The sequence below is a fragment of the Rutilus rutilus genome, assembly GCF_951802725.1.
Source record: "Rutilus rutilus genome assembly, chromosome: 22".
Classification (NCBI taxonomy): domain Eukaryota; kingdom Metazoa; phylum Chordata; class Actinopteri; order Cypriniformes; family Leuciscidae; genus Rutilus; species Rutilus rutilus.
Window position 1 is genome coordinate 14,128,569 of NC_140227.1, and position 26,940 is coordinate 14,155,508.

Here is a 26,940-nt window from a genome sequence, read left to right on the forward strand (position 1 = left end):
GCTGTCATCATTTACTCACCGTCAAGTTGTTTCTAACCTGTATATATTTCTGTCTTCTGCTGAGCACAAAAGAAGATATTTTGAAGAATGTCAGTAACCAAACAGTTGATGGACCCCACTGACTTCAAATGTATATATTTTTTTTCAACTATGGAATTTAATGGGGCCCATCAACTGTCTGGTTACCGACATTCTTCAAAATATCTTCTTTTGTGCTCAGCAGAAGAAAGAAATTCATACAGGTTTGAAACAACTTGAGGGTGAGTAAATGATGACAGAATTTTCATTTTAAAATGAACTATTCTTTTAATCTAAAAATAAAATGCCATCAGAAAGTTGCGGTTGCTGGTCAGTTTGTTTGTAAATGTACATTTTTGACCATTTGTGATGTCATTTCTGGTGAGAAATTACTGTTGTAGAAATTTAGTTATCACCAAAGCTCTCTCTATTTTGTTGTAGATCATTAAACCGTTTCATGCGGTACCTTCGTTGCCAAATAAAGCCGCGGGGCAACAAATCAACGGCCCAAGCTTTCGGACGCAGCCTATGACTTGGTTGCGCTCAAAAAAAAAAAAACAACCTTTGATAAGAAAACTGGTGTGTTTTCTTCTCAGACACCTTTTGGTATTTCGGCTTTCCTTTAAACGCCACTTACTGTCAAAGAGTGAAACTGCAGTTTTATTCAAGTTCGCCTGACGATTTTTACGCGGTTTCAAATCGCACTGAATTTTCATGCTGAACATTCGTGTTGATGCAAACAGGCCGTAACACCTAAACAATATCAAACCACATTCAACCAACAAGGCCATTTGGCCATTTTAACTTTTACATTCTAGAGGAATTCTGTTGTCGTCCTGAATATGAGACAAAGTGTAAAAAGCCCCATTTCCTACTTCATAAAAAATATCCCTTTCATATTAATTTTAAATGGACTGTAGTGGGATTGAACTGTATGTAGCGACAGTACGGACAGACAACTCAACTATCTTCATCATATTCCCACTGGAGTCTCCCTGACTGAACTAACACACTCTCACGCAAATCACACACGAATGCACGCACCTGTACACTCACACACGCATACTAGTCCCGTGATTGCGTCTCTAGGTCTGGGAGTAAAACATTCTCATCTTGATCACTGGCTTGGGAGCTTGTCTGTCTGTAATAGGCACTGCCAAATGTCGGAAGCCTCTGGATGCAAAGAGAGTTTCTCTTGTAAAGAAGCCACAACGATCCAGTCATCACAGCAAACAACACAATGGCCACCAAAGCAGCCACTGAGATCACACCTCGGTGCAGACCTGAAACCAAATGACACGACATACTTTATAACATGTTTTCTTATTTTCATAATGCAATTGAAACTGAGAACTAAACACTGTAGACATAAAATAATTTACACTTAATAATTTTGAGGTACTGTAGTTATCGCTTCAAAACAGAGCTAATAGTGTTGCAGAGTATACAGAGGAAGTGTCATTTCCTCAAAAATATGATTCAGCTAAAAAGATTATTCTCACCTTTCAATGGCTCCACTTCTACCTCTTTGATGGCTCCTGTGATGGAAAGTAAAACATTTGAATGAATAATGTTTTTTTTTTTTTTTTTACTTTTGTGAGAGCTATTCCTTTAACCTCATCCTCTCCTCAGGTCAATGTTTGTTTTTGTTTCAAATAAAAATCACTCAGTCACAATGCACACAGATATGAAGTGGTTAGATTTGATGGCATCTGAATTAACAGGGTTATGTATGAAATGGTTAGGTATTTTGAAATAAAGTTGAAAGAATGTAAAGAATGTGCTGAGTTTATATAATTTATTGATCAAATCTAGTAATTTAAAGGTAAATAATAAAAAAAAACTAAAAAACAATTTGCATTAAAAAATAGAACAAATATTATCCAAATTAAATGATATAAGCTTTCTGGACAAAACAAAAAAAGTATAATTTTAGGGCTTCAGGCTATTTTGACCCATGAGAAAAGGATTTATTACAAATACAGAAGGATAGGATGACGTTAAAATATTCTTATTTTGCAACTTGTGAGTCAGTACACAAATGACACAGCACTGCAACAAAGAAATGTTGCCATTATAAGGCCAAAAGTCATTTCCTGTTCGGTTTCTGAACATGAACTGGGACTATACTGAGCCTCCACTGGTGGTTTGTGGTGGTTTTGAAGTCAAAGGTCATTCCTTTTACCTGATGAGGTTTTGCAGATGAAGCCCTGGGTGTCAGTGCAGTTGTCTAACTGCCACACAGCATCTGATATCCGCATAGTCACACATAGACCAGCCCTCATGACACTGGGATCTGGAGCTTTGGAGCGCCAGTAAGTGTACTGGAGCGGAGAGCCATCCAGTCGGGTCAAAGCGTTCTCTAAAAATAAGCATTTTGGTTACTTAAGGACAATTTTATTTTTCAGATAAAACTTTCAATAAACATAACATAAGTGCCCCTATTATATTTTTTCAGATTTGACCTTTCATGTAGTGTTACTACAGTGTAGTGTTTGTGAATGTACAGGGTCTGCAAAGTTTCAAATAACAAAGTGTTAAATACACTAAATTGAGTTATTGTCTCCCAAAAGAAAGAACCGATTCTGAACTGCCTGAAACGAGCCGTCAGTAATTCCAGTCTTACTTCCAGTAGGTTTATAACACATTTGCATAATGCCGGCCTATGGTCTTCAGTGGCTGTACTTTGACCTACTCTCAAAAACGGTAGCTCTTGCTGAGGTCAGGAGTTTGGTCTGTGTTGCTGACATGTAGAAAAAAACAGTGTTTTCTGTTCTGCAAAAGCAAATCCACTCTGCATGCACTTCCAAAGGATGAGGACTCAGACTCTAATTGATATGGAACAAACAACCCCATCGTTACTGTTCAAATCACTGTGAGGAAGTGGAAACACTGTGAGGAAGCATCTGGAACTGAAATTCAGATAGCATAAGGGGCATAAGCAGGAGATTAATAACAACAGACTGGGCCATCTGACCAATCAGTGCAGAGTAGGCTCTCGGAAAGGAGGGGTTTAGAGAGACTGTGTCCTTAATTGAACTGTTTTAGACACTGGGAGAAAAGAGGTGATGCTGCAATGTATATTATGAGAAAATTAAAGTGTTATTTTTCTCTTGGATGCATGTAAACCTATTTTAGGAGACTTCAAAAACAAAAGTAGGAACCTTTAAAATAGCATAATAGGGGCACTTTAAATATAACGTATTATAAATTCAAGATAAAACAATGTATATAAAAATTAAATAGAAATAGAAATAAATATCAATACAATAAGACATTTTCATATAGAATTTAAATAAATACAAAATACTATAAATTAACATTCCAAATTAATTTTGTAGTGTGTAGTGTATATATATATATATATATATATATATATATATATATATATATATATATATACACACACTAATGGTCAAAAGTTTTAGATTGGTAAGATTTTTTATGTTTTTAAAAGAAGTCTCTTCTGCTCACCAAGGCTGCATTTATTTGATAAAAAACTATATAAAAAAAAACAGTATTATTGTGAAATATTATGACAATTTAAAATGACTGTTTTCTATGTTAATATATTTTAAAATGTAATTTATTCCTGTGATCAAAGCTGAATTTTCAGCATCATTCCTCCAGTCTTCAGTGTCACATGATCCTTCAGAAATCATTCTAATATGCTGATTTTATGCTAAAAAAACATTCATTATTATTTTCAATGTTGAAAACAGTTGTGTACAATTTATTTTCAAAATTCTTTGATGAATAGAAAGTTCAAAAGAACAGCATTTATTTAAAATAGAATATTTTGTAACATTATAAATGTCTTTACTGTAACTTTTGATCAGTTTAACTCATCCTTGATGAATAAAAGTATTGATTTATTGATTTATTTTTTTCCCCAAACTTTTGAAGGGTAGTGTTTAATGTTACAAAAGCTTTCCATTTCAGATAAATGCTGTTCTTTTGAACTTTCTATTCATCATAGCCTCATGAAATAAAAATGTAAAAAACTGTTTTCAACATTGATAATAATCATAAATGTTTCTTGAGCATCAAATCCTCATATTAGAATGTTTCTGAAGGATCATGTGACACTGAAGACTGGAGTAATGATGCTGAAAATTCAGCTTTGAACACAGGAATAAATTACAGTTAACTATATATTCACATAGAAAACAGCTGTTTTAAATTGTAATAATATTTCACAATATGACTGTTTTTGTTTGTATTTTTAATCAAATAAATGCAGCCTTGGTGAGCAGAAGATACTTCTTTTAAAAACATAAAAAATCTTACCGATCTAAAACTTTTGACCGGTAGTGTATATATATATAAATAAAATTGTATACTTTTGTACATAATTATTTTCATACATTGTTTTAATTTTACAATTTTACAATTTTATATAACTGTAATATATATATATATATATATATATATATATATATATATATATATATATATATATATATATATATATATATATATATATATATATATAAATTCTAAATACATTATATATTTTTTGATTTATATTGATATGATAAATGATATTTATGATATACATTTACTAAATGCTCAATATTTAACATCAAGGCTCTTACTGTCAGTGTTGTAGAAAATTCCTAGCCAAAATTTCTGAGGCCCCTTGTAATAACGCACCAACTCGTTAATGACGAACCGGCTCTCCTCATCATCTTGAACTGTCAGAAGGTCTGAAGAATTTCCTGAGAAAAATTAAGTCTTGCTAAGCCATGCAAATGCAACCAAAGATCATCAAATCCACCCCTAGGTGGAGCTCTTGATCTAAACAATTTTAAAATGCAGTACCATTCTTTTTACAGTGATTTCTCGCGTCCTCCAGGGTCATCTTTGTCACAACATTTTTAAAATAATAGCAGCTCCCGCGAAACTTCAGCCAGCGTTCAGGACATATCACTTCATAGGAGAAAGCAATGCTTTCTGTGCGAGGACAAACAATGATATCAGTCAGATTTCAACAATTTACAAACTAACAAAATGAATCGAAAGACAGGAGGAATGGACTCACTCGGAGGAGGTATGAAGCATATCGCTCCTGATAACAGCATGTCACATTCGGCGTGTTTCCAGCGTCCATTAACATCCATGAACCCGCAGTCTCCATCTCCTTTTGGCATTTCCCAGTTAGTGAACGATCCCTCACTGCCATCGGACCACTGGTGATCTATATCATCCTATGGAGATAGAAGGCGCTCTTGTTTAATACACCAACACAACTCATCAAAATACATCACAATGTGATTTCAAAGCCTCCTTACATCTGTACTGTACAACCCGATCCAGAGTGGGGCTTCAAGCCTATTGATGAGCACATTGAGATAGGCCTGCTGATACGGGTCTGTGATCCGCACAAGTGCCGCCCCCTTCTCCAAACATGCTTTCTGGGCCTCGTACCAGCTCAAGTTGCCGTGGATGATACGGTAACTCTGGTTCTTATACTCAGATGAGTCCAGAGAGGAAGCGGTGTAATAGGGCTGGGTTGGACGCTTGGTGATGTCTGAGATAAAGTAGGGATGCACCGGTATAAAACAATGTTCATGTTATGAACAACAAACACCCAGCTAACAAAAATATGTTCTAAAAATGTTTTGTTATTTCTGAATTTTCTTTGAACATTCAAAACGTCAATTAAAAAAACAAAACAATATAACCATTTTCTTTGTTATATTAACTTTAACCAAAGTTCCATTTCATAATTTTTCAAACATTATTGGAATGTTACTTTTGAATGTTTCTCTGAAAATTCTGAAAAAAAACTGAAACTGAAAAAAAAGTTAGACTAAACTAAAACATTTTAGGAAAAAAAACTCCATGAATGATGTATAAATAATGTTTGGTTACACTTTATTTTAAGGTGTCATTGTTACAGTGTAATTATATATTTAAATACTGGGTAATATTAATTAACTACATGTACTTACTATAGGGTTAGGGTAGGATTAAGATTGGGTTAGTTGCATGTAATTATGCATAATTTACTATGTAACAAGGACACTGTAAAATAAAGTGTTACCTAATGTTTTTGTGCTAATGCTTATTTGTCTAAATAAATCAATCATTTTAAATGCAACAAGTGAATTTCAGCATCACAACAATATAATTCACAGAATAAAAAAAAAACTTTTTTACATTTAACAGTGTTATTAAATTATTTGTGTTTTTAAGTTAATGATAGATGAAGGCAAAGGCAATATAAATGTAAAAATGTATTAAATGCGTATCCGCAATCACATAAATAATATCTACTATCGGTCGATACTAATAAAAAAATAAAAAAATCTCTATTGTGAAAAATCTATCTATTTCGTGAAAAGGAGCCTACCTTGTGGCTTCTGGCAGACAAAGCCATAGATGCTCTCAGTACAGACGTCATCTTGCCATTCCCCTGTCATACGGAAGATGTGACTGTTGGACAGGTAAGTACAATGATGTTCCATAGGAGATCTATAATGAGACTTCTATAGACACACACAAAGAAAAAAACATTTAAAAACAGTATTGGAATCAAGTTACATTTCAAATATATTAAACCCTGAGTTTATACCTCCCAGTTATTATAGGCGATTGGCTTCCCGTTGATCCATTTGGGAGAAAAACGCCCCTGTGCACCGATCCAAACCCCCGCTGACCTGCCATGAAGCAGCATGACGATGTTGGCTTCAACCATAAAGATAAAAGCCATTAAAAAATGTCAGTTTCACTTTATTTTAATGGTCCATTTAACACATTCTGTTGACTATAAGTAACATTGCATCTACATCTCTCATTAGTAGAGTATTAGCAGACTGTTAGGTTAGGGTTAGAATAAGTTGACATCTAGTTGCAAAGTTACTTATAGTCAACAGAATGTTCAAAAGGGACCATCAATATAAATTGTTGGCAAAATGTCAATATAAAACAACATCGGAAACGTCATCGGAAATGAACGTGATCTTTACCTTGTTCGATTTCATCCTCTATGGACACCAGAGATCCCGAATAGGATGTGCAGATGGACTGAGCATCCTGCCAAGTTTTCCCCTCTTCCGGGCGGGCTGGGAGATGCAGAAACAGACACTGGCAACCAATCACAAACAAGCAATTCTCAATCAAAACACAAGAACCTAAAATGATCAATAAATAGTTGATTTCTGAAGGTCATCTCTGAAGAAAATGGATAGAAACATACTCTGTGAAATAATTCTGGTGTGCTACTAATATCAGTTCCTTTAAAAAAAAAATTATACATGTGAAAGAGAAAAGGTATGAGTCTACAATATTAGGAATTAATTGTTAAATTACGTTTTTGTTGGAAAAACTGCAGTGAAAAAAGTCCTGAATTTTTTTAAGCTTTATATTTTTGTTCTCATGATTATTGAAAAAAATGAATTGGATTTTGTTGTTTAATATAAGTTGTGCTGCAAAACATTTTAAATGGTACAAAAAATAGAAAACAAAATAAATAGACAAATCAGTAAATAAATAAATAAATGAAGTGATACTACTTTGCAAGAGCAATATGAAAGGAATATAGACTTTGTGAACCACTGATCTAGGTTACATTCTCACAATGTGAGTGTATAGTGTATATAACCTTGTGTCCGAAGTAGAACCAGTTCTCTGGGCAGCTGCCGATATAGTGAGGCTCGTGTGGGTCCTCCACTAAAGACACCGTTCTGCGCTTGCACACGTAACCATGAGGATCTTTACAGCTTCCTGCCGACCACTGACCTGCACAACATCATCGATAAGCTGTGTTTGAGTATACTGGATAACGGTAATTGTGTGTGCTTAAAATATTGTGTGCGCATGTACTGTTTACCGGACTGAGACGACATTTGGATGCAGTTTTGGCCGGGCTTTCGGGAAAATCGACCATTTTCCCAGTTCTCATAATCCAGAGCGGATCCATCAGTCCAACTGCAGGACACACACATAAAACACACAAATCCCAACATGAAGTTTGCTTCATACTGTACAGTATGTTCCTCTTATGCTCAGCTTTCTTTCTTAAAGGTGAAGTGTGTGATTTCTGTAATACTTGCTGACCAACTGCAACAATACTGTTATCTTGACAGGTTAACTTGAGAAAAATACAATTATTTCTTAAAGAATAAATAACATTTCTCCTGTTTCTTTCTGCCTTTATGTTTCACTTATTATATAACAATAAATACATAAATAAAAGTCAAATGATTAACTTAATTCTACTGTAAAACAGCCTTATTATGGAAGTCAAAGAAAGGCACCTGAGGCCATTGTGATCGCTGTTAGCAGACAAACCAATCCACCAATATTCCGAGTCCTAAAAAACAGACACAAACAAAGATGTTATTTTATATACATACATATAGTTAGTATATGTATTTATGTATATATATACAGTACACACACACACTACTGTTCAAACGTTTGGGGTCAGTCCATTTTTTCTCGTTTTTTGTCTCTAATGCTGCATTTATTTGATCAAAAATACAGTAAAAAATTTAATATTGTGAAACAAATATTAGTTCAAATATATTCTATTTGAATATATTTTCAAGTGCAATTTTTTCCAGTGACGGCAAAGCTGAATTTTTAGCAGTCATTACTCTTCAGTCTTCAGTGTCACATGAATTCATTCTAATTGGCTGATTTGATGCTCAAAAACATTTCTTATTATTATCACTGTTGAAAACACTTGTGCTGCTTAATATTTTTGTACACTTTTTAAGGATTTATTGATGAATAGAAAGTTCAAAAGAACAGCATTTATTTGAAAAAGGAATATTTTTGTTACATAAATGTCTTTACTGTCACTTTTGTATGGGATAATTGACAACGGGCCATTAAATTATCAGAAAATAATGCACAGCCAAGGTGGTAATGCAGCCACGAGAATTATTTCGCTTATACTATGGTTACCACACCTCAAAACATTGTTCAGATGATGTATTTCAAGACATTGGTCAGGAGAGATTAAGCATATGTGAATTACTTGAGTCTGTTTGTCTCTCCACCGTGTTCGGCAGCAGCGTCTACTAATAGCGAAACTGTAAGTTTATCTGCTTCAAAAACAGCGCCATTATTAAATTGCTAGTGAGCAATGTCATGTAGCTTTTAAGTTGCTACACTATTTAACTGATAAAATCATCAGATTTCTGTGCGAGTGTGTGTGCGTTTAAGTGGGAGAGAGAGCGAGAGAAAGAGAGTCCTTACATAAAACGTAATTTTGAGGCCAAAAACATGGAAATAATTTGTCGTTTTTATCCGATTGTTTACTAGATTTATTTGCTCGGTCAGTGTCGTTGTGGGTTTTGGTTCTGTAGTCTATAAGGACCTTTGAAATAACTGAAATCATTTGGTGAAGTGATGGTGAATGCGGTCAAATCCTGCCTGGAACTACTTTAGCTTTGCGTTTCCCTGAAAATAATTGAAAAATAATTGAAAATAATCTTAGAACGTTTGTCAACCAATCAGATTCAAGCATTCAACAGCCCTATATCACTTTGTAGTATAAGATCACTTTAATGCATCCCTGCTAAATAAAAGTATTAATTTCTTTTCTTTTTTTAAACTTCCTGAGCCCAGACTTTTGAACGGTCCACAAGTAAATCACTAAATAATAACCTTTATGCGTTCTCTGATGAAGTTCAGTTCCTCGCTAGAGTGAACAGAGAGAAGATCAGCGCCCATCATCTTACAGGCAAAGGCGACGGCGTCCCAGGGAAACGGCTTACTGGCAAAGTAATATTCAGCTCCACGGAAAAACACCCATGGGTCATGTTCTGCACCATGAACAAAAACAAATGTCATCACCATCAACCTCATAAGTGAGTCTTTATAGTATTTACCTGTCCTGTACTTACGGTCGCTGTACCAGTACGGCTTGACCAACTCCACACCTGAGGAAAAACACCTACATTTCAATAATTCATTTATATCTCAGTGCAGTTTTATGGATGTTCTTCATGCTTAAAAGACAAGCATGTTGTTGTTTTATCCTCAAAAAAAAACATATTATTGTTATTATTATTAATATAAATCAGAGACCATGACTAGACCTCTTTCAATGAAATACAAAATAAATACAAAGGTAACAATTAAAATTGGAAATTTAAGAATGTCTAAGCTAAGGCCGGGTTGCATAAACCACTAAGACTAGTCATCCAATTTGTTTCTGTACATACAGTACATTTTTAAGTCAGTTACATAAAAACGTAGATCGGTTTAAATTGATACCGAAAAGTAAGACTGATTACCCCAAACTTACTGCTAGTTGTCTTTTCAGCAGGATGATAATGAATTTTTCATTAAATATTTGAAATGTATATTCATACATCCTAAACACAAACCTTTGGGGACCTTGCAAATCCACTCATATTTGGAGTCACATGAGTGGGCCGTGAGAGTGTTTGTGAGGTCACTGTACACAGCACACATGTGAGAGTCCACTTCATTCATATCCTCAAAGAACGATGTCACCACCTACAGAATGGTATGAATATGACAATTGTTTAAAATAAGCTGATGAACTGGTTCCTCCATGATAGTCTGTTTTTCTAAACAGATTTGCTGTCTTTTTTCTTTACATGTAGATAATACATTCAAACATATCCAAATCACTCGACTCTCTGCTTTTTCTTTTCCTGGCTTTTTTGTTTTTTTCTCTCTGAATTCTTACCGGCGTGCCATCTGACCACTCCCAGGCTCCCTCAGACCTAGGGTTTCTCTTAGTAAAGCCCACCCAAAACCAGCGACCCTCTGTACTGAAAAGAGACAAAAAGAAAAGGAAGGAGAGAGAAAAATAAATAAATAAATAAATTGGTGCTGTTAAATCGATAATCGAAACATAAAAGTTTATATATATATATATATATATTCGTGTGTGTGTGTGTGTGTAACTTTTATGTTAAATGCGATTAATTGCGATTAATCGATTTTACAGCACTAAAATAAATAAATACAATTCAGAATTTAATAAAAAGTAATTCACTATATATTTTTTATCAATTATTATATATACTATAAAAATTAGGCTACTTGTCAAAATTGGAGACAAAAATGAAGAATATATCCAGATACAGTGGGGTCCAAAAGTCTGTGAACTTGACAATGTCAAAAATTTATTTTGTTTGGTTAGTTTATTTTAAATATTAAATATAAATATAATATTTATTTACCTTTCAGGTTTAAACTACATATTAAATCCTTTATTTTCAATGTGGTCTTGAGAGATATGTTATATATAATGACCACTTACATAGACTACCATATAAAATGTTGCGGTCAGTAAGATTCTTTTTTTTAATAAACACTTTTATTTAGTACTATGTATAGTATTGATCAAAAGTGAGAGTAAGACATTTAAAATGTTACAAAATTAACTTTTTATTTATCAAAGAATCCTGGAAAAATGTTAATTAAGCAATATATTAAGAAGCACAACTGTTTTTAACATTGATAGTAATAATGTTCTTCTATTTTGATATATATTAGTATAAATTAAGATCATATCTGGATTTAAATTGAAATATAAAAGTTATTTTAAAATGTAATATTATTTTACAATATTACTGTTTTTTCGAATAAATACTGTTAATAATGCAGACTTAGTGAGCATAAGAGACTTCTTTAAAAAAAGAAAAACATAAAAAAAAATGGTACCAAACCTTTTAAAATTGCTTATAAACCCCCACCTGTCGTGGGTAAACGTGTAAACCAACCTTTGGAACATCGTGGAAAGGAGATGTTTGACAAAAGTCTGATCTTCATTGTGATGGAAACTGGCCAGATCAGCACCCAAAGCCCGGCAGAAGAACTGAGCCTCGGTCCAGGTGCGCTGCATCAGGATCTTCTCACTGTGATACACCTAAACAACAAACAAACAGATCATGATCCAACAGATGAACTGCAGTAACATACTAAATATTAAGTAAACAATGGGTAAAATTGTATCAAACAAAAGATTGTCAAGAAGTATTGATTTATGATTATATACTCTCTGCACCTTGTAACAGTGAGACAGGCTTTTGCGGCTCTCCCATCCTTTCGCACATTGTGCATTTATATCTATGTGTGGCACGGGCATCAGGGTGTCATGGTTGTCGCTCACTTCCTGTTTGCACACAGCCAGGGCCATAAAGGTGTGACAATTTTTCACCTCCCAGTGACCCAGTGCTTGACCTCCAGACATCACCACACAGCCCCCACTACTCACTGCAGGCAGAGGGAGAGACCATCAAATAAAGCCTGTTTGTGCCTGCTAGCCCAGGTTTATGATGGTAACTGTTTTAAGGGCTTACCTGGCTGGTGTCGGTTCCAGTTGTTGTAGTTGAGGGGTGTCGACGAGCCATTCAGGGTCAGCCATCGGTACTCTCCGATTCTGTCCTTGTCCTGTAGGGCTGTCCAGTAGGATTGGGAGTCTGAACCTCCCATTTCCCTGATCATGCTGTTTAGAAAGGCCTGCTCAAACCTGCCACAGAGAAACCACACACTCCAATTGTGATGAATGTATCTGCTTCTTTCATGTTGTAAACATCGTAATTATCCTTGTGTAGTAAGCATTGCCTGACTCAGCTACTCATTTGAGGTTAACACTATATGAAACGCGTTACCTGGTTATTCCAGGTTGGTTTATGATCCTGGGAAGTTCCATTAGTTACATAAACTACCATTTAGAAGTTTTGTTTAAGGGAGTTAATACATTTATTCATCAAGGATGCATTAAATTGATCAAAAGTGACAGATATTTATAAAGTTATAAAAGATATTTCAGTCACACTTTAGATTAGGGTCCAATTATCACTATTGACTTTTGACTTAAACTCCTAATTACTGCTTATTAACAGTTAGTAAGGTAGTTGAAGTTTAGGTATTGGGTAAGGGATGTAGAATATGGTCATGCAGAATAAGGTATTAATATGTGCTTTATAAGTACTAATAAACAGCTAATATCCTGGTAATTTACATTAATAGTGAGAATTGAACCCTAAAGTGTTACTGATATTTCTAGTTCAAATAAATTCTTTTGAACGTAATATTCATCAAAGGATCCTAAAAAATGTATAATGGTTTCCCAAAAAATATAAAGCAGCACAACTGTTTGTAACATTTAATATAATAAATGTTTGAAAATTCAGCTTTGCCCCCACAGGAATAAATACACTTTAATATATACTAAAATAGGAAATAGTTATTTTAAATTGAAATAATATTTCAAAATATTACTGAGAAAAATACAGCCTTAGTGACCATTAGAGACTTAAATAAAAAAAAAATTACACATCCCTTACTTTTCCCCAAAATAGTAAATACAAAGTGATTTTGTCCAGAATAAAATAGACATTCTAGGTAATTTCATATTTCATGTTTTATTTAATGCACTCGCCAAGCTAATGTAGCAAATACAAAAGTAACGTATGTGTTAGTTGTTTAATTGACTAAATTCTACTCTATTCAAATTGAGTACAAACTAATTTCATGTTACCACTTACTCTGTTCAAAACCAACAGAATTCCATCCAGACGTTTACTACATACCTGCTTTCTACAGTAACAAGAGGAGATTTGCAGTAATATCCTTTCACTGCATTCTCAAACGTCTGCTCCTGATCTGTGATCTTATAACACCAGTTGTCCTTCCTTCTCCAGTCCTGCACACAATAAGCAAACTTTAAATAGATTCAGCAAGGCCTTTAATTGATATACAGATATACTAATCATATAAAATTAAGACTTGAAAGAACACAGTAACATTAACATGCTGAGATATTTGTGAATGCAAAACAGATTTTCCTCACAAAATCTGATTGTTATGGTTTGTAGCGTGTAGTATAGGTGTGTAGTGTGGACTACAAAGTAAGTCTACAAACAATGTGCAAATTAATGAACAGATGCAGCCATGTCAAGCACAAAAAGGGTTAAGACATGCTTTTTTTTTTACTCTCTAGTCTAGTCTAAATGTAGTGTCTGAAAGGGAAACTCCAACAAATGAGTATGCAATAAGGTCAGTCACAAAAATAACTTTGCCCATGCCTTTTCATCGCCAATTTTTCACTGCATGTAGTAAATCCTCACAGTAGTTTTTCTTTAGGGTTTGCACTGGTGCAAGCTGATAGTAAATCTGGCTCATACTCGGGTTCGACTTTTTGAGAGAAAATACGGTATATAATACTACTTATACTATAAATAGTGCATGGTTCATAGTAAACGCAGGTAATTTGGTGTGCAGCATTAGCTTCAGTGGCATCTGGCTGTGTTTTCACACCTGTTCTCCATTAACCCTGAGTCCAGTGGCCTCAATTCAGTGTCCTTCATATAACATGGACCAGATTGAAACAAGCATTTTAACAGCTACAAACATACACAGTCGAGTAGCTGATGCTGAACTTTGAACCTTTTTATTCAAGATCAAGATTTTAGGTTCAAACCGATATGAAAGAGAAAGTGTTTTTCCATCATGTTACACTCTTTTGCCTTTAGTAGAATACAATACCATTTCAGTAGATACAGTACAAATAAACGGTTGTTCTTCACATACAGTATGATATCAGTAAGTGTGGGTGTAAAACATGAGCGTTCACTAGCACGTGTGCATCTTTGAAAAGTGCCCTTTCTCTGTTTGGCCATATCCGTCACGTTCGTCCTTCTCGTAGCCGTCTTGTTTCATGGCCAGCAAAAGCAGAAACAGAGCGACAGAGCAGATCTGAATCAGTCTGTTGTTCTCCGGCCGTGACCCGCTCTAACCCTCGCTGACGGCCGCTCCGACCTCTAGACACACAGCCTGTCTGCCCTCCTCACCCCACACAAAGCACATCTCAAGCACAACCAATCAGAAATGCCGGACACCGGATGGAATGAGAGTGCCGGTAATTAGATTGACGGGAAAAAGTTGGAGTTTTTTTTTTGTTAGGACCTCCACTCATTCACTGCATTTTATTCATGTTTCTCATGCAATGTATTTGGAATGACGTGGTAAATGTGTGTGTATGACTGTTCTGGGGAACTTTTGGCTCTGTTTTTTGTTCTTGCTGTGCTTTAATTATGAAATATGAACTTCAATTATATTAGTGGCCAAGAAAAATCTACTTTATTCTACATAGTGGTGGATCACTTTATCAATTAATCATGCAAAAAAACTAAATTTGTTTGAATGATTTAGAATAAATCACTAACCAATTCAGGATATTTACAGTAACCTATTGTATATTGTGAGTGAATCACTCACTGAAAAGGACTGACTCAAAAAAATGACTCATTTGTGAATTGGCATCAGTTTTATTTTGGGATTACCAGTACAGTACTTTAGTATACCATTATTGTAACGGTCACCAGCTGGAGTGCCCTTGAGAGCCACCAGAGGATCAGAATATTGTCATTCCCTCACAAACTACATCTCCCATAATTCTCTGCCTGGACTCATCAGCGCTCATTGTTTTCAGATGTGTCTCATTACCTTGTTTAACTCACGCTATAATAGCCTGGTTTTCACATTCATTCCCAGCGAAGTCTTGTTTAGTGTTACACTGCAGTTCTGACCATTCTCCCTGGTTTCATGTTTCTTGGTTTTTGGATTTCTTGCCTGTTCTGTGGATTACTCTTTTGCCCGTGTTCCCTGCCTTGTTGTGTTTGTTTGTATGGACTGCCTGCCTGTGTTTAACCTTGCCTGTACTTTGGATTACCCTGTTCAATAAATACTGCATTTGGATCCTCAACCTTCGTGTCTCAGAGCAGTTTGTGACAATTATAGTATTTATCAATATTTTTATATTTTTTATATATATATTTTTTTTTTTTTAAAGCTAATAATTGAGCTTTTATTTGTATATTTACATTTTTCTAAATTAATTTATGTACTTTCTATTATTTTTTTTTTAAATATATATATATATAGCTTTAATTTATTTTCATTTCAGGTTAGTTTTAGTAATTTTAGAACTTTGACAAACTTTTTTATTTCAATTAGTTGCCAAGGCAACATTTCATTTAAGTTTTTCAAGTAATATTTATATTTTATTTTTTTCCGTTTTATTTCAATTACCAAAAAAAACGTTTTTTTTTTATATAGTTTTAGTTAACAATAACAACACAAGTTCTGATTCAACACAGCTTGCAAAAAATACCAGACACATGAAAAACATACAACTATTGTATTGGCTAGCAAAACATAAGCAGAAATGATTTTATGATGTGTGTGTGTGTGTGTTTGTTACGTTCTCACCTCTGGACATCCTTTATTCCATTCTCCAGCAGGACGCAGAGGCACAAGACCTGATGTCTTACAGATCGCGGCATGCTGCTCTTCACACTCCGCAAACTGCCATCTGCCTTCCTAAAACACACACACACACACACACAATAAGTCTTTCATCAAGCACAGAAGAAAATTCAGAACGACCAGATCCGTCACTTGACCTGCTGGTTTACTACTGTGACTTACTGGTGACTGTGCATCTGATCACCCAGGATAACGTTTCCATGCAGTGACTGTCTCTGAAATCAGATCTCGTCGTGTTCATCCAACACACAGTTGCCGTATGATTTATGGGGTGATTATGGACACGTGCTTCCTATATGACCACATACTGTGTGCTCGGTTTATGACATTAATCTGATCTCTGACCCTTTGAACTCACCTTCGAGTCCGCCGTAACACAGATGCGCTTGTCGCCATGTTGATGGGAAGGCTCCTGAGAGGACCAGGATGTGAATGTGACAGGAGAGTTGTCTGACCATTGGACTGCTGGAAGTTTAGCCTCCTTGTGCAAGCCGATCCACACCTTAGAGTTGGATCCTGACACAACCAATTACATATTGTGATCACTGTGACTTTAATAAATGACACTATAAAGTGAAAAACATCCAGCCAACCATTCGAGAGAAGTTTCAGCAGCAGTTCCTGTTGGGAGAGGGAGTGGACGCTGACCAGCTCTGCCTGAAGAGACTTGCATGCGCTCAAAGAGCCGTCCCAGCTCGACTTCTTCTCCAGGTACCGGTAACAAAACCCATTGTGGCCCAACCAATCGTTAGGACAAGTCGTCTCCTTATATTGCCAGTTATCTTGAAGACAAACAGACAGAGAGAAGATTTTAAAATAAATACTAAAGACTACAGTTCAAAAGTTGGGGTTGGAAAGATATATTTTTTTAATGTTTTTGTACAAAGTCTCTAAAGCTAATTGAGGCTGCATCAATTTGATCAGAAATACAGTAAAAACAAACAATTGTTCAATTGTAATTTTTTGGAAAATTGTATTCCTGTGATGGCAAAGCTGAATTTTCAGCAGCCATTACTACAGTCTTCAGTCACATGATCCTTCAGAAATCATTCTAATATGCTGATTTGAAACATTTCTTATATGATTATCAGTGTTGAAAACCGTTGTGCTGCTTATTTTTGTAGAAACCTTTTATAGATTTTTCCAGGATTCTTTGACGACTAGACAGTTCAAGATAAATAGTTTGAAATAAAAATATTTTGTAATATTATAAATCCAAATTAATGCATCCTTGCTGAATAAAAGTATTATTATTTTTATAAAAATATTAAGAATCCCAAACTTTTAACAGAAATTTTTGGCCAAAACAATAGGGCTGCATTAATAATACATTTCTGACCAATAATAAAATAAAATACATCAATAATTGTTTTCAAGTTGTAAATAATTTGCTGATATCAAAATTCTAAATTCTAAAAATAAAAAATAATAATAAATTAAAATGAAAATCAATCCATGTCAAATCAATTTCTGTGATGCCTAAATTAATGAAAAAGTGTTTGAATCAAAGTCCTTAGTAGCCTGGAAATCCAGGCCTAAATCTGAAAGATTAATGGTCTGGCATCGACTAATGAAAATCGGCCAGCTCGAGGGGCGGCACCAAGCAAGCAATTGGATAACACTACGACCAATCACAACAAGCCCCATTCGCATAGCTGCCAGCGGAGCTAACTGGTAGATTAGACTCTTGCCGCATCCTTCTTGCAAAGGAACGATTCGAGCGCCGTCTTCTGTTCCTCTTTTAGATAAAAAGCCAAGTCTACTCGTTCATTGTAGCGGCCAAAGCCGTTTCAAACAACTGATGTTCATCCATAGCAATCTTGCAATGTTTACTAATGACTTCGACGTCACAGCGCTGTCGTCATCTGTTTAGCTCGCCTATATCAGATAACCCGATGTGATTGGTGCAGCTCGGATACAAGGGCATATTTAATGAGCATCATTACTCAACGCCAGAGTAACTCGCTGAGCAAATTCAATTTGTGCTCTCGTGAGAACTCTGGATTTCCAGGGTAAGTCCTTAGTAAAATTATATAAGAAATTGCTCTTCGGGAAATAGTGATCCTAAAAGCCTAAAAGGGTTAAATCTTTGAATCTTTGTCGTATATATATATATATATATATATATATATATATATATATATACACACACACACTGCCTGGAAACAGTTTTTCTAACCCTAATTGTTGGAGTGTGTAGCTTTTCATTTCTTAAAAAAACATGTAGGAAGACACATCATAGCCATTTTCCAGGATGACAATGTCAAGATTCATCAGGCTCAAATTGTGAAGGAATGGTTGGGAGGGAGCATGAAAAATCATTTTCGAACATGAATAGGCTCCTCTGAGTCCAGACCTTAAATTTATTGAAAGTCTTTGGGATGTGCAGGAGGAGGACTTTCCAGAGTGCTTGACTTGCATTGTCAATACAAGATCTTGACTGAAAATGTATGCACCTCTTGATGGAAATAACATTACAACATTGTAAAGAGAATAATCTTTCAAAAACAGCTGTCTTCAGTAGTACTACTAATTTATATAATATACTGTATATATAAAGTTTTGGTATCAAGCCAACCCTTGTAAGGAAAGGACTGATTTTTATACTGTTGCAGATGACCCCGACCGTTTCTATATTTACACACACACTGTGAGAATGTGTGTGTTTGTGTGTGTTTGATAGCCAGGGCGAGTAGTTCAGACTCTAGGTGAGCCACAGCTGTTGTGCCTTTGAACAAATCTCAGGACACACCCACATTCTTCTCTTCCAACCAATCACAATCAATGCTGACCATCATGGAAACAATAGTCCCTGGTCTGTCTGACAGCGTGCTCATTCCCTCAATAATGAGCACTGGAAAATGACACACTTTTTACGTAATACTGGTTGTTGCATGCTGAGGCTGAAGCTTAAACTAGACAAAACTTGATAAAACCAGGTGGATGGAGAGTCTGGGAAAAGTCAGACATGTTGGAGTGAAAGACAAAGGCTATTAGAAACGGATGGATGGACGGACAAAAAAGCTGGATTAGTGAAAGGAAGGATGAATAAGCAGTCAGATAACTCATCTCTTTACCAAGCGGCTTGGCATTCTGGCTGTAGTTGGGGGTTTTCTTGCAGATGTAGGGCAAGGCTGACTCACAGGACAGACTCTGCCAGGAACCCTGCGATGAGTTAAACACCCCACACTGCTGGTTCTGCTGCACCGGCGTGGAGGTCAGATCTGGACAGATGAATAAACAGCGAATAGGGCATTTAATAGGTAATACTGCCCGTGAAGAACAATTCTTCTACTTAAAAACATAAGCCAGCTATACCTGCGGTATGACTGACAAGAGCCAAAGGAGATCCATCAGACCATTGCCATCCCCCATGCTGACTGAGATGGTTTAATCCAATCCAGACCATCACACCCATATCTGAGAGTCTTTCTGGTGGAACAACAATGATGCATCAATGAAACACTTCCATGAAACACAGCATGTTAGGAAGAATGTTTGAGCTCATCTTTTCCATGTGGATGGAAATTTATAGTGCTAAGCTGCAACAAAACAACCAAAATCACCATAAAAGTTGTCCATGCAACTAGTAAATGTATCTTATGACTTAAGAAGACTGGATATCAAATGTTGGGAGTCAGACTACTTCTTTTGGTGCTTTTTGTCCTTTTTTAGAGCAAGACCATATAACCACAGGTCAAAGGTTTGGAATAATTAATAATAATAATAATTGGATTAATTTTGATGTTTTCAAAAGAAGTATCTTAAGCTCACCAAGGCAACATTTATTTGATAAAAATGTAGTAAATGTGATGTATATTGGATATTTGTTTGTCTCTTATTGTTTTCCTCTATTGTGTTATAATGAACATCCTGCATTTGTATCTCTCTTTTTTATTATTATTATTTGGTTTTGTTTGTGTTTTGTCCTTGACCACACACTGGTTGTTTTTAATTGATGTGGACATTCTTGAAATATCCATTTTAAAATAATTGTTTTCTATTTTAATGTATTTTAAAATGTAATTTATTCCTGTGATGGCAAAGCTGAATTTTCATCAACATTACTCAAGTCTTCAGAGTCACATGATCCTTGATGGTGCTGAAAATTCGGCTTTGCCATTGCAGAAATAAATTACTATTTAAAAACATTCGAATAGAAAATAGTTATTTTTAAACTGTAATAATATTTCACAATATTACTGTTTTTACTGAATTTTTCTTCAAATAAATGTAGCATGTGAGCATGTTAATTATTCCAAACTTTTGACTAGGAGTGTACTTTCCTTCAGTGGAAAAAGATCTTCTTTAGTTTAGAAGGACAAGGTGGTGAGTTAATGACAAAAGTTTCATTTTTTAAGTGAATGTATCCTTTAACTAAACTAACATGACTTTCTTAAAGGGGTGGTATAATGCCCTTTTCACAAGATGTAAAATAAGTCTCTGTTGTCCCCAGACTGTGTATGTGAAGTTTTAGCTCAAAATACCCCACAGATATTTTTATATAGCATGTTAAAATTGTACATTTTTGAGGGTGAGCAAAAACGCACCGTTTTGTGTCTGTTCCTTTAAATCAAATGAGCTGCTGCTCCCGGCACAGAGGGCGGAGCTTCAACAGCTTGCACTCACACAGACATGCACTGAAAATTTCAAAAACTTTTAGCCTTTTATGTTCAAACCGGATTCAGACAATGATAGAGACGAGACTCAAGAAGAGGTGACAACATGTAGAAGCAAAAGGACGTTTCTGAATGGTTAGTTGATGAATTTATTTAGCTTATGTGTAGTTATCTTCTAGGCATTGATTAGCATATTCTGTCTTGATAATCTGTAAATCGTGTTCAGGGGGCGGGGTTTATGTACATTTTAGGTTTGGTGATGTCACTAACCCTGGAGGAATGTCGTGTAGTCCCTACCAGTTTGCTGTAGTCCTTAAAAAGTGATTTCTTTAAAAGCAAATATCTCCCTTTGCTTTGAACTTTGAGCATTGTAACTTTGCAGATGTTGTTTACGCTCAAACAGCAACATTACACACTAACTAAAGTTAAAAAAGTGAAATCATAATCAACCACCCCTTTAAACTAGCTTCACCAGACAGACCATGCTCATAGACCATTTCCACCAGCTAAATGTAGCTTGCAAACGCAATGGCTATGTTAGTTATCCACCAGTCAGACCAAACCCAAACCAGCATAAACCAATGCATGTCAGCAAAGAAACACAAAGAAATTATGTCAAAATAGTCTGAATGTGCAAAGATTTGAGCGCGTGTATACCTCTGATATAGCTCTGTTCACTGGACTGTGTGATGGACAGAAGACTCCCACCCTGTGCTTGGCAGGAAGTATGAGCTTGACTCCAGGTGAGGATGGAGTACAAGTTAAACTGGTAACAGGCATTCAGCTCCGGATGGCTCTCCCAGAATTCATTGCAGCCTGACACTGAAGAAAACACACATAGATAGGCTTTATTTGGTTCCTTTAGTTAGTTAGTTAGTTAGTGTCCACTCAAAATACACTACCATTCATAAGGTTGGGGTCGGGAAAGTTTTTGAAAGCTGCATTTATTTGATCAAAATAAAGTGAAAATGTAATATTGTAGAATATTTTTTACAATTAAAAAGAATTGGTTTCTATTTTAATCATTTCAAAATATTATTTATTCCTGTGATGGTTAAGCTGAATTTTCAGCATCATTAACTCCAGTCTTTAGTGTCACATGATCCTTTAGAAATCACATGTTGATTTGGTACTCAAGAATCATTTATTTTTATTATCAATGGTAAAAACAGTTGTTCTGCTGAATATCCTTGTGGAAACCATGATAGAAATATTTTGTAACATTATAAATGCCATTACTATAACTTTTTATTAATTTAACTGAATAGAAATATTAATTTCTTTCAAAAAAATTAAGTTTGACCACAAACTTTTGAATAGTAGTGTATAAAAAGGAAAACATACATATTTAAATTAATTAGCACATGGTTTTACCTGAATTGGGGCAAAAGCCCCATTTCTCATCTTGATCATAGTGGTTTGTGGTGGCACACCAGAGGTGACGGTCCTCTCTGCCCTCAGAGGTACAATCCCAGAACCATTTATTGTTGTATTTGAAGGGTATGGAGCAGGTCATGCCATGGGAGTTTCCCTGTAGTGTGTGGATGTCTGCCAATGGCAAGAGAACAACAGTTACAGCACACGTAGAATATGTCTGACTCCGGCCACATCAAATAAACCTCATCAAACAATCCACTGAAAGCACAAGTTTGATAGTGGTCAACCAAAATGGGGCATCAGTTTAGCGTTGATACAGATATCTAGAGAGCAGGTTGTGACAGCAATTTAGTTTAAGTTTTAAAGGGGTGGTTGATTATAATTTCACTTTTCTAACTTTAGTTAGTGTGTAATGTTGCTTTTTGAGCATAAACAACATCTGCAAAGTTACGACGCTCAAAGTTCAAAGCAAAGGGAGATATTTGCTTTTAAAGAAATTGCTTTTTAAGGACTAACAAATGGCTGGTAGGGACTACAGGACATTCCTCCCGGGTTAGTGACATCACAAACACTAAAATTTACATAAACCCCACCCTCGGGAACGCGATTTAAAGATTATCATGACAGAGTGTGCTAATCAATGACTAGAAGATAACTACACATAAGCTACATAAATTCATCAACTAACCATTCAGAAATGTCCTGTTGCATTTTACATGTTGTCACTTCATCTTGAGTCTCTCCATCATTGTCTGAATCCGGTTTGAAGGCTAAACGTTTTTGACATTTTCAGTGCATGTGTGTGTGAGGTAATGGAAGCGGCTAAGATCAAGCTCTTGAAGCTCCGCCCTCTGTGCGGAGCAGCAGCTCATTTGCATTTAAAGGGACAGACACAAAAACGGTGCGTTTTTGCTCACCCTCAAAAAGTGACAATTTTAACATGCTATATACAAATATCTGTGGGGTATTTTGATCTAAAACTTCACATACACACTCTGGGGACATCAAAGACTTATTTTACATCTTGTGAAAAGGTCATTATACCACCCCTTTAAGTTCTGCCAAATCAAAGTCATGTGGTGCAACCAACATGCCAAACCATGCAGGAAAAGACATATAAAACAGGAAATTATCCTGATGACCATCATGGCTTTTTGTCAAGGTCCCTTAAAATATCAAATAAACTTATTTAGTGTGTTTGTTTTGGCAATGCAAAGTTAGATCAGATTATAAAATGCCATGTGGTGATTAATGATTGGTGAATAAACAATTAATAATAAAAAAAACGTAATAATTTTAATGTGCACACTCACATGTAATCAAAACGTAAGAAAAATGATGTTATTACTTTTTACTTTATGGTTACACTGATTCAATAAACTGAAACTTTTCTTGAAAATGGTTTAAAAGTTTTTCAGAACCATACGAAATCAACAAGGAGTACATTTCTAAGAACTTGGTACATGTGTGGACGCTAATATAGTTATCGTTATAGTTATTATTCGTGGTGTGAACGCGCCTTTAAACTAGATTTTTACTTTTGCTTTATCGCGGACACTCGTATTTGTCAATGATCCTAGTTTGAAAAAAAAAAGTGTCTGAAGACATCTTGCCTTCGTACGGGTAAGCGCACGGCCCTTCACCAGCCGCCCCATAAATCCTCCACTGTTGCAGAACGGCTTTCTTTACCACCACTTTTGAGTCCACCACCGCTAGCTTATTATTCATCGCTCCGTACAACATGCTGCCCCCACAGCGCCACCACATGGTTGGGAGGGAAACATCACACTCAAAGATGCCAACGACAGGCTGCTGATTGGTCGTGTTGATCCCTAGACATCGATTGCTGCCCAGATTGTAGAGACGGTGCCGGGACACCCATTTCCAAAGCAGGGAGGCAGACGGGGGGTCACAGCTGGCCAGAGATAGACCGGACGAGTCTGCTGAGAGGCAACCCACCTGCGATACACTTTCCAACCGGAAAACTCCTTTACCTGAGTCACACAAACACAGATATTGAATATGGCAGCCAATACGGTCAAGCTAAAGCATATTTTCTTGTCGTATCGAATACATTCGGGAGATGTGAGGCCCTAGGGTTTTTTGACCAGTGGGAAAAGCCTTTCTTTAGGAGTATTATATAGCCATTTACATGCAGGGCCATGTTAGATTATAAAGGCAAGTGATATTGGAGATTCTAAGCCTTTCAGAGGCACTGAGGTATCAGACAGGTCTGATTATGCAGCGGACAGATAGAAAGATAGAGCTGCTCTCTCCAGTTTCACCTCCACAAAATGGGGCTTAATATTTCAGAGTTCTCAGAGTCGTCAGGGCTGAGGGTCTTTTGTGGGCGTTGACACGAGAGAGTAATTGAAGACACAGGCCAAAGACAAAGATATTCTCAAACAGTCGAACACACACAGAGTATTCTAAAACTTCAAGGGGAAGATACGCATTACACTCGCCATATGTCTGAGTCGGAAAGTATATAGGAAGTATAGGATTTTCTTGTGCTTGTGCTGAGAATGGGAACAATATTGTTTTGTTTTTCATCTGCAATGTTTTAAAATGTGTTAATAAAATGGCTTAGTCTTCACACAACACCGTTTTAAATATAGCTGAAGATCTTTACACATTTTTAAAATGGAAAAGATTAGATTCACAGTGAGAGCTTAAGTTTTACTTTAAAATTTAGTGCCCTTTCCTGGAATACTTTAAGGAGACAAATATGTCTATACTTACCTTTTTTTCAAAACCTTTTATCTTACTTGTTTTCAGTACATTTAGTGTGCTCAATCTTGTTTCTTCTGAGGTATACAAAGGAAGATATTTTGAAACATTTGTTTTGGGGTCCAGTGTTGTTTTGGGCCCCATTGACTTTCATTCTATGAACAAAAACAATGGAACATTCCTATATCTTCAGTTGTGTTCAACAGACACATAAAAGGCTTATTTTTGGGTTAAAGTGTCCTACTTTACCTAAATTCCTCTTGAAACAAATCTTAAAGTGTTCCACGACCCAAAATATCTCAGTGACAGATTAATTATTTGCTATGTGAGATCATAACACTCTGGAACTGCAAGACCCAAACGGGTTATTTCAAGCGTGTTGTTACTGGTCTGAGTGAGCGAGGGTGTAGGTGTGTGTTTTTGAATGTGCTGCTAACCTCATCTGACCCTGTTTATAACAAGTGGGGTGACTCATAACAATGCTGGTTCCCAAGTAAATGTATACCTGGAATGCAATGCTAGTCACTTTGGATTAAAGCATCTGCCAAATGCATGAATGTAAATGTAAATGCACTGGGACTGTAACGAATCAGGCTGTTGGACAAATTTCAGAAACCCATTTTGTCCTTCAGCAGGGGTCTTGTGACATCCTGTTTATTAGAGGGAGAAGTTATGCAGTATGTACTGTACTCTATTATCCACAAGATTTGCTTAATTTTTAGTCTTTAATGTATGTATGTTTTGTATTCTTGTAAAGCAAAGAAAAAATGGAATCTAGCTTCTATGTGTATATCTGACAGACAGACAGACAGACAGACAGACAGACAGATAGATAGATAGATAGATAGATAGATAGATAGATAGATCTTTCGAATATTTTTTTTTAATTTATTGATCTATTTTTTTATTATTATTTTAAAAAGTTATTTTCTCTAGCAGTGGTTTTGTATGTTAAATTATCAAACTAGACTATAGCAAAAAGTCACCATGGTAGATTATAACTGAAAAGTTGAACTGTGTTCTTAACAAATGGGTAGCCTATGTGTCAATGTATACTGGGGCAAGTTGCCACGTTATTAATTTAACAATAAAATTTGTTGGTCAATTCAATGATTGGATATCTTTGTCTGTTGTTTCCTTTTCCAGTTTTGTAGAATGTCAAATTCCATTGTGAAACATCTATTCTGTTTGCTATAAGTTCATGTTGCCACAAAGGTCAACGTGTGCTCAATAAAATGTTTTTTTTTTTTTTTTTTGGAAATGGCCACTCAGAAAATAAATAAACAAATCCTTAGTTTTATTTAAAAATGTTGAGTGTAGGCTACTTTGAGTTCCGTCCAAACTGTCTCTGTTGTATCATGTGATGAGCAGCCGCCTATCGGTTTGTTTGTGTGCATTTAACTTTCACTAAAACAAGTTAATGGGCAGCAGTTGTGCAAGTCTTAAAAACACATTACTAAACATATTTTGTATAATCTCCCGCTTGAGACTGAAATAACAATCTGTGCCGGTTTATCTCAGACGAGGAATGACACACTATACGGCCAGTCTTTCATAGAGAAGAGCTGGACTATGCGCTCTACATACTAATGTAATTTGCAGAGCACAGCAGACTTAATCTACACGACAAACTCTCGATCCTGACCGAACCCACGCGCTCATGCCATCGCGCAAAGTAGCGTTTCAGTAAGAAATGTCACAGATATGTCGCGCAGGCCGATTCCACTTACTGTACAGCTCGAGAAGCTGAGTTTTGTTCCAAACTTCAGTTATGTTCGACGCTTCCACAGCAGCACAATCGAAGTTGACATAAAGCAGCATATAAAGGACATAAAGCGCTTCATGGAAGCGAATACGAAGAGTTTGGCTGTATCCTTGCATTTCCATTGGAGTTGCGCGCGCCGCATACACTGCAGCCTGTTTT

General features: G+C 35.8%; 1 protein-coding gene across 1 annotated transcript; it reads right to left on the minus strand.

Moving 5' to 3' along the window:
* Nucleotides 1-292: 292 nt before the first annotated feature.
* Nucleotides 293-26,903, minus strand: pla2r1 (phospholipase A2 receptor 1; the record flags this gene model as incomplete). The annotated part of the gene is made up of 30 exons (XM_084395022.1): nucleotides 293-1,301; nucleotides 1,521-1,556; nucleotides 2,204-2,380; nucleotides 4,617-4,739; nucleotides 4,843-4,974; nucleotides 5,063-5,228; nucleotides 5,313-5,551; nucleotides 6,377-6,512; nucleotides 6,599-6,711; nucleotides 6,993-7,110; nucleotides 7,628-7,764; nucleotides 7,856-7,953; nucleotides 8,283-8,338; nucleotides 9,643-9,800; nucleotides 9,882-9,917; nucleotides 10,368-10,500; nucleotides 10,697-10,781; nucleotides 11,739-11,884; nucleotides 12,023-12,231; nucleotides 12,318-12,487; nucleotides 13,554-13,666; nucleotides 16,234-16,344; nucleotides 16,649-16,806; nucleotides 16,884-17,072; nucleotides 19,368-19,514; nucleotides 19,609-19,722; nucleotides 21,567-21,731; nucleotides 22,284-22,457; nucleotides 23,900-24,280; nucleotides 26,747-26,903. 30 exons carry the CDS (start codon nucleotides 26,901-26,903, stop codon nucleotides 1,084-1,086), a joined length of 4,395 nt encoding a protein of 1,464 aa, XP_084251148.1. The 3' UTR covers nucleotides 293-1,083.
* Nucleotides 26,904-26,940: the final 37 nt, after the last annotated feature.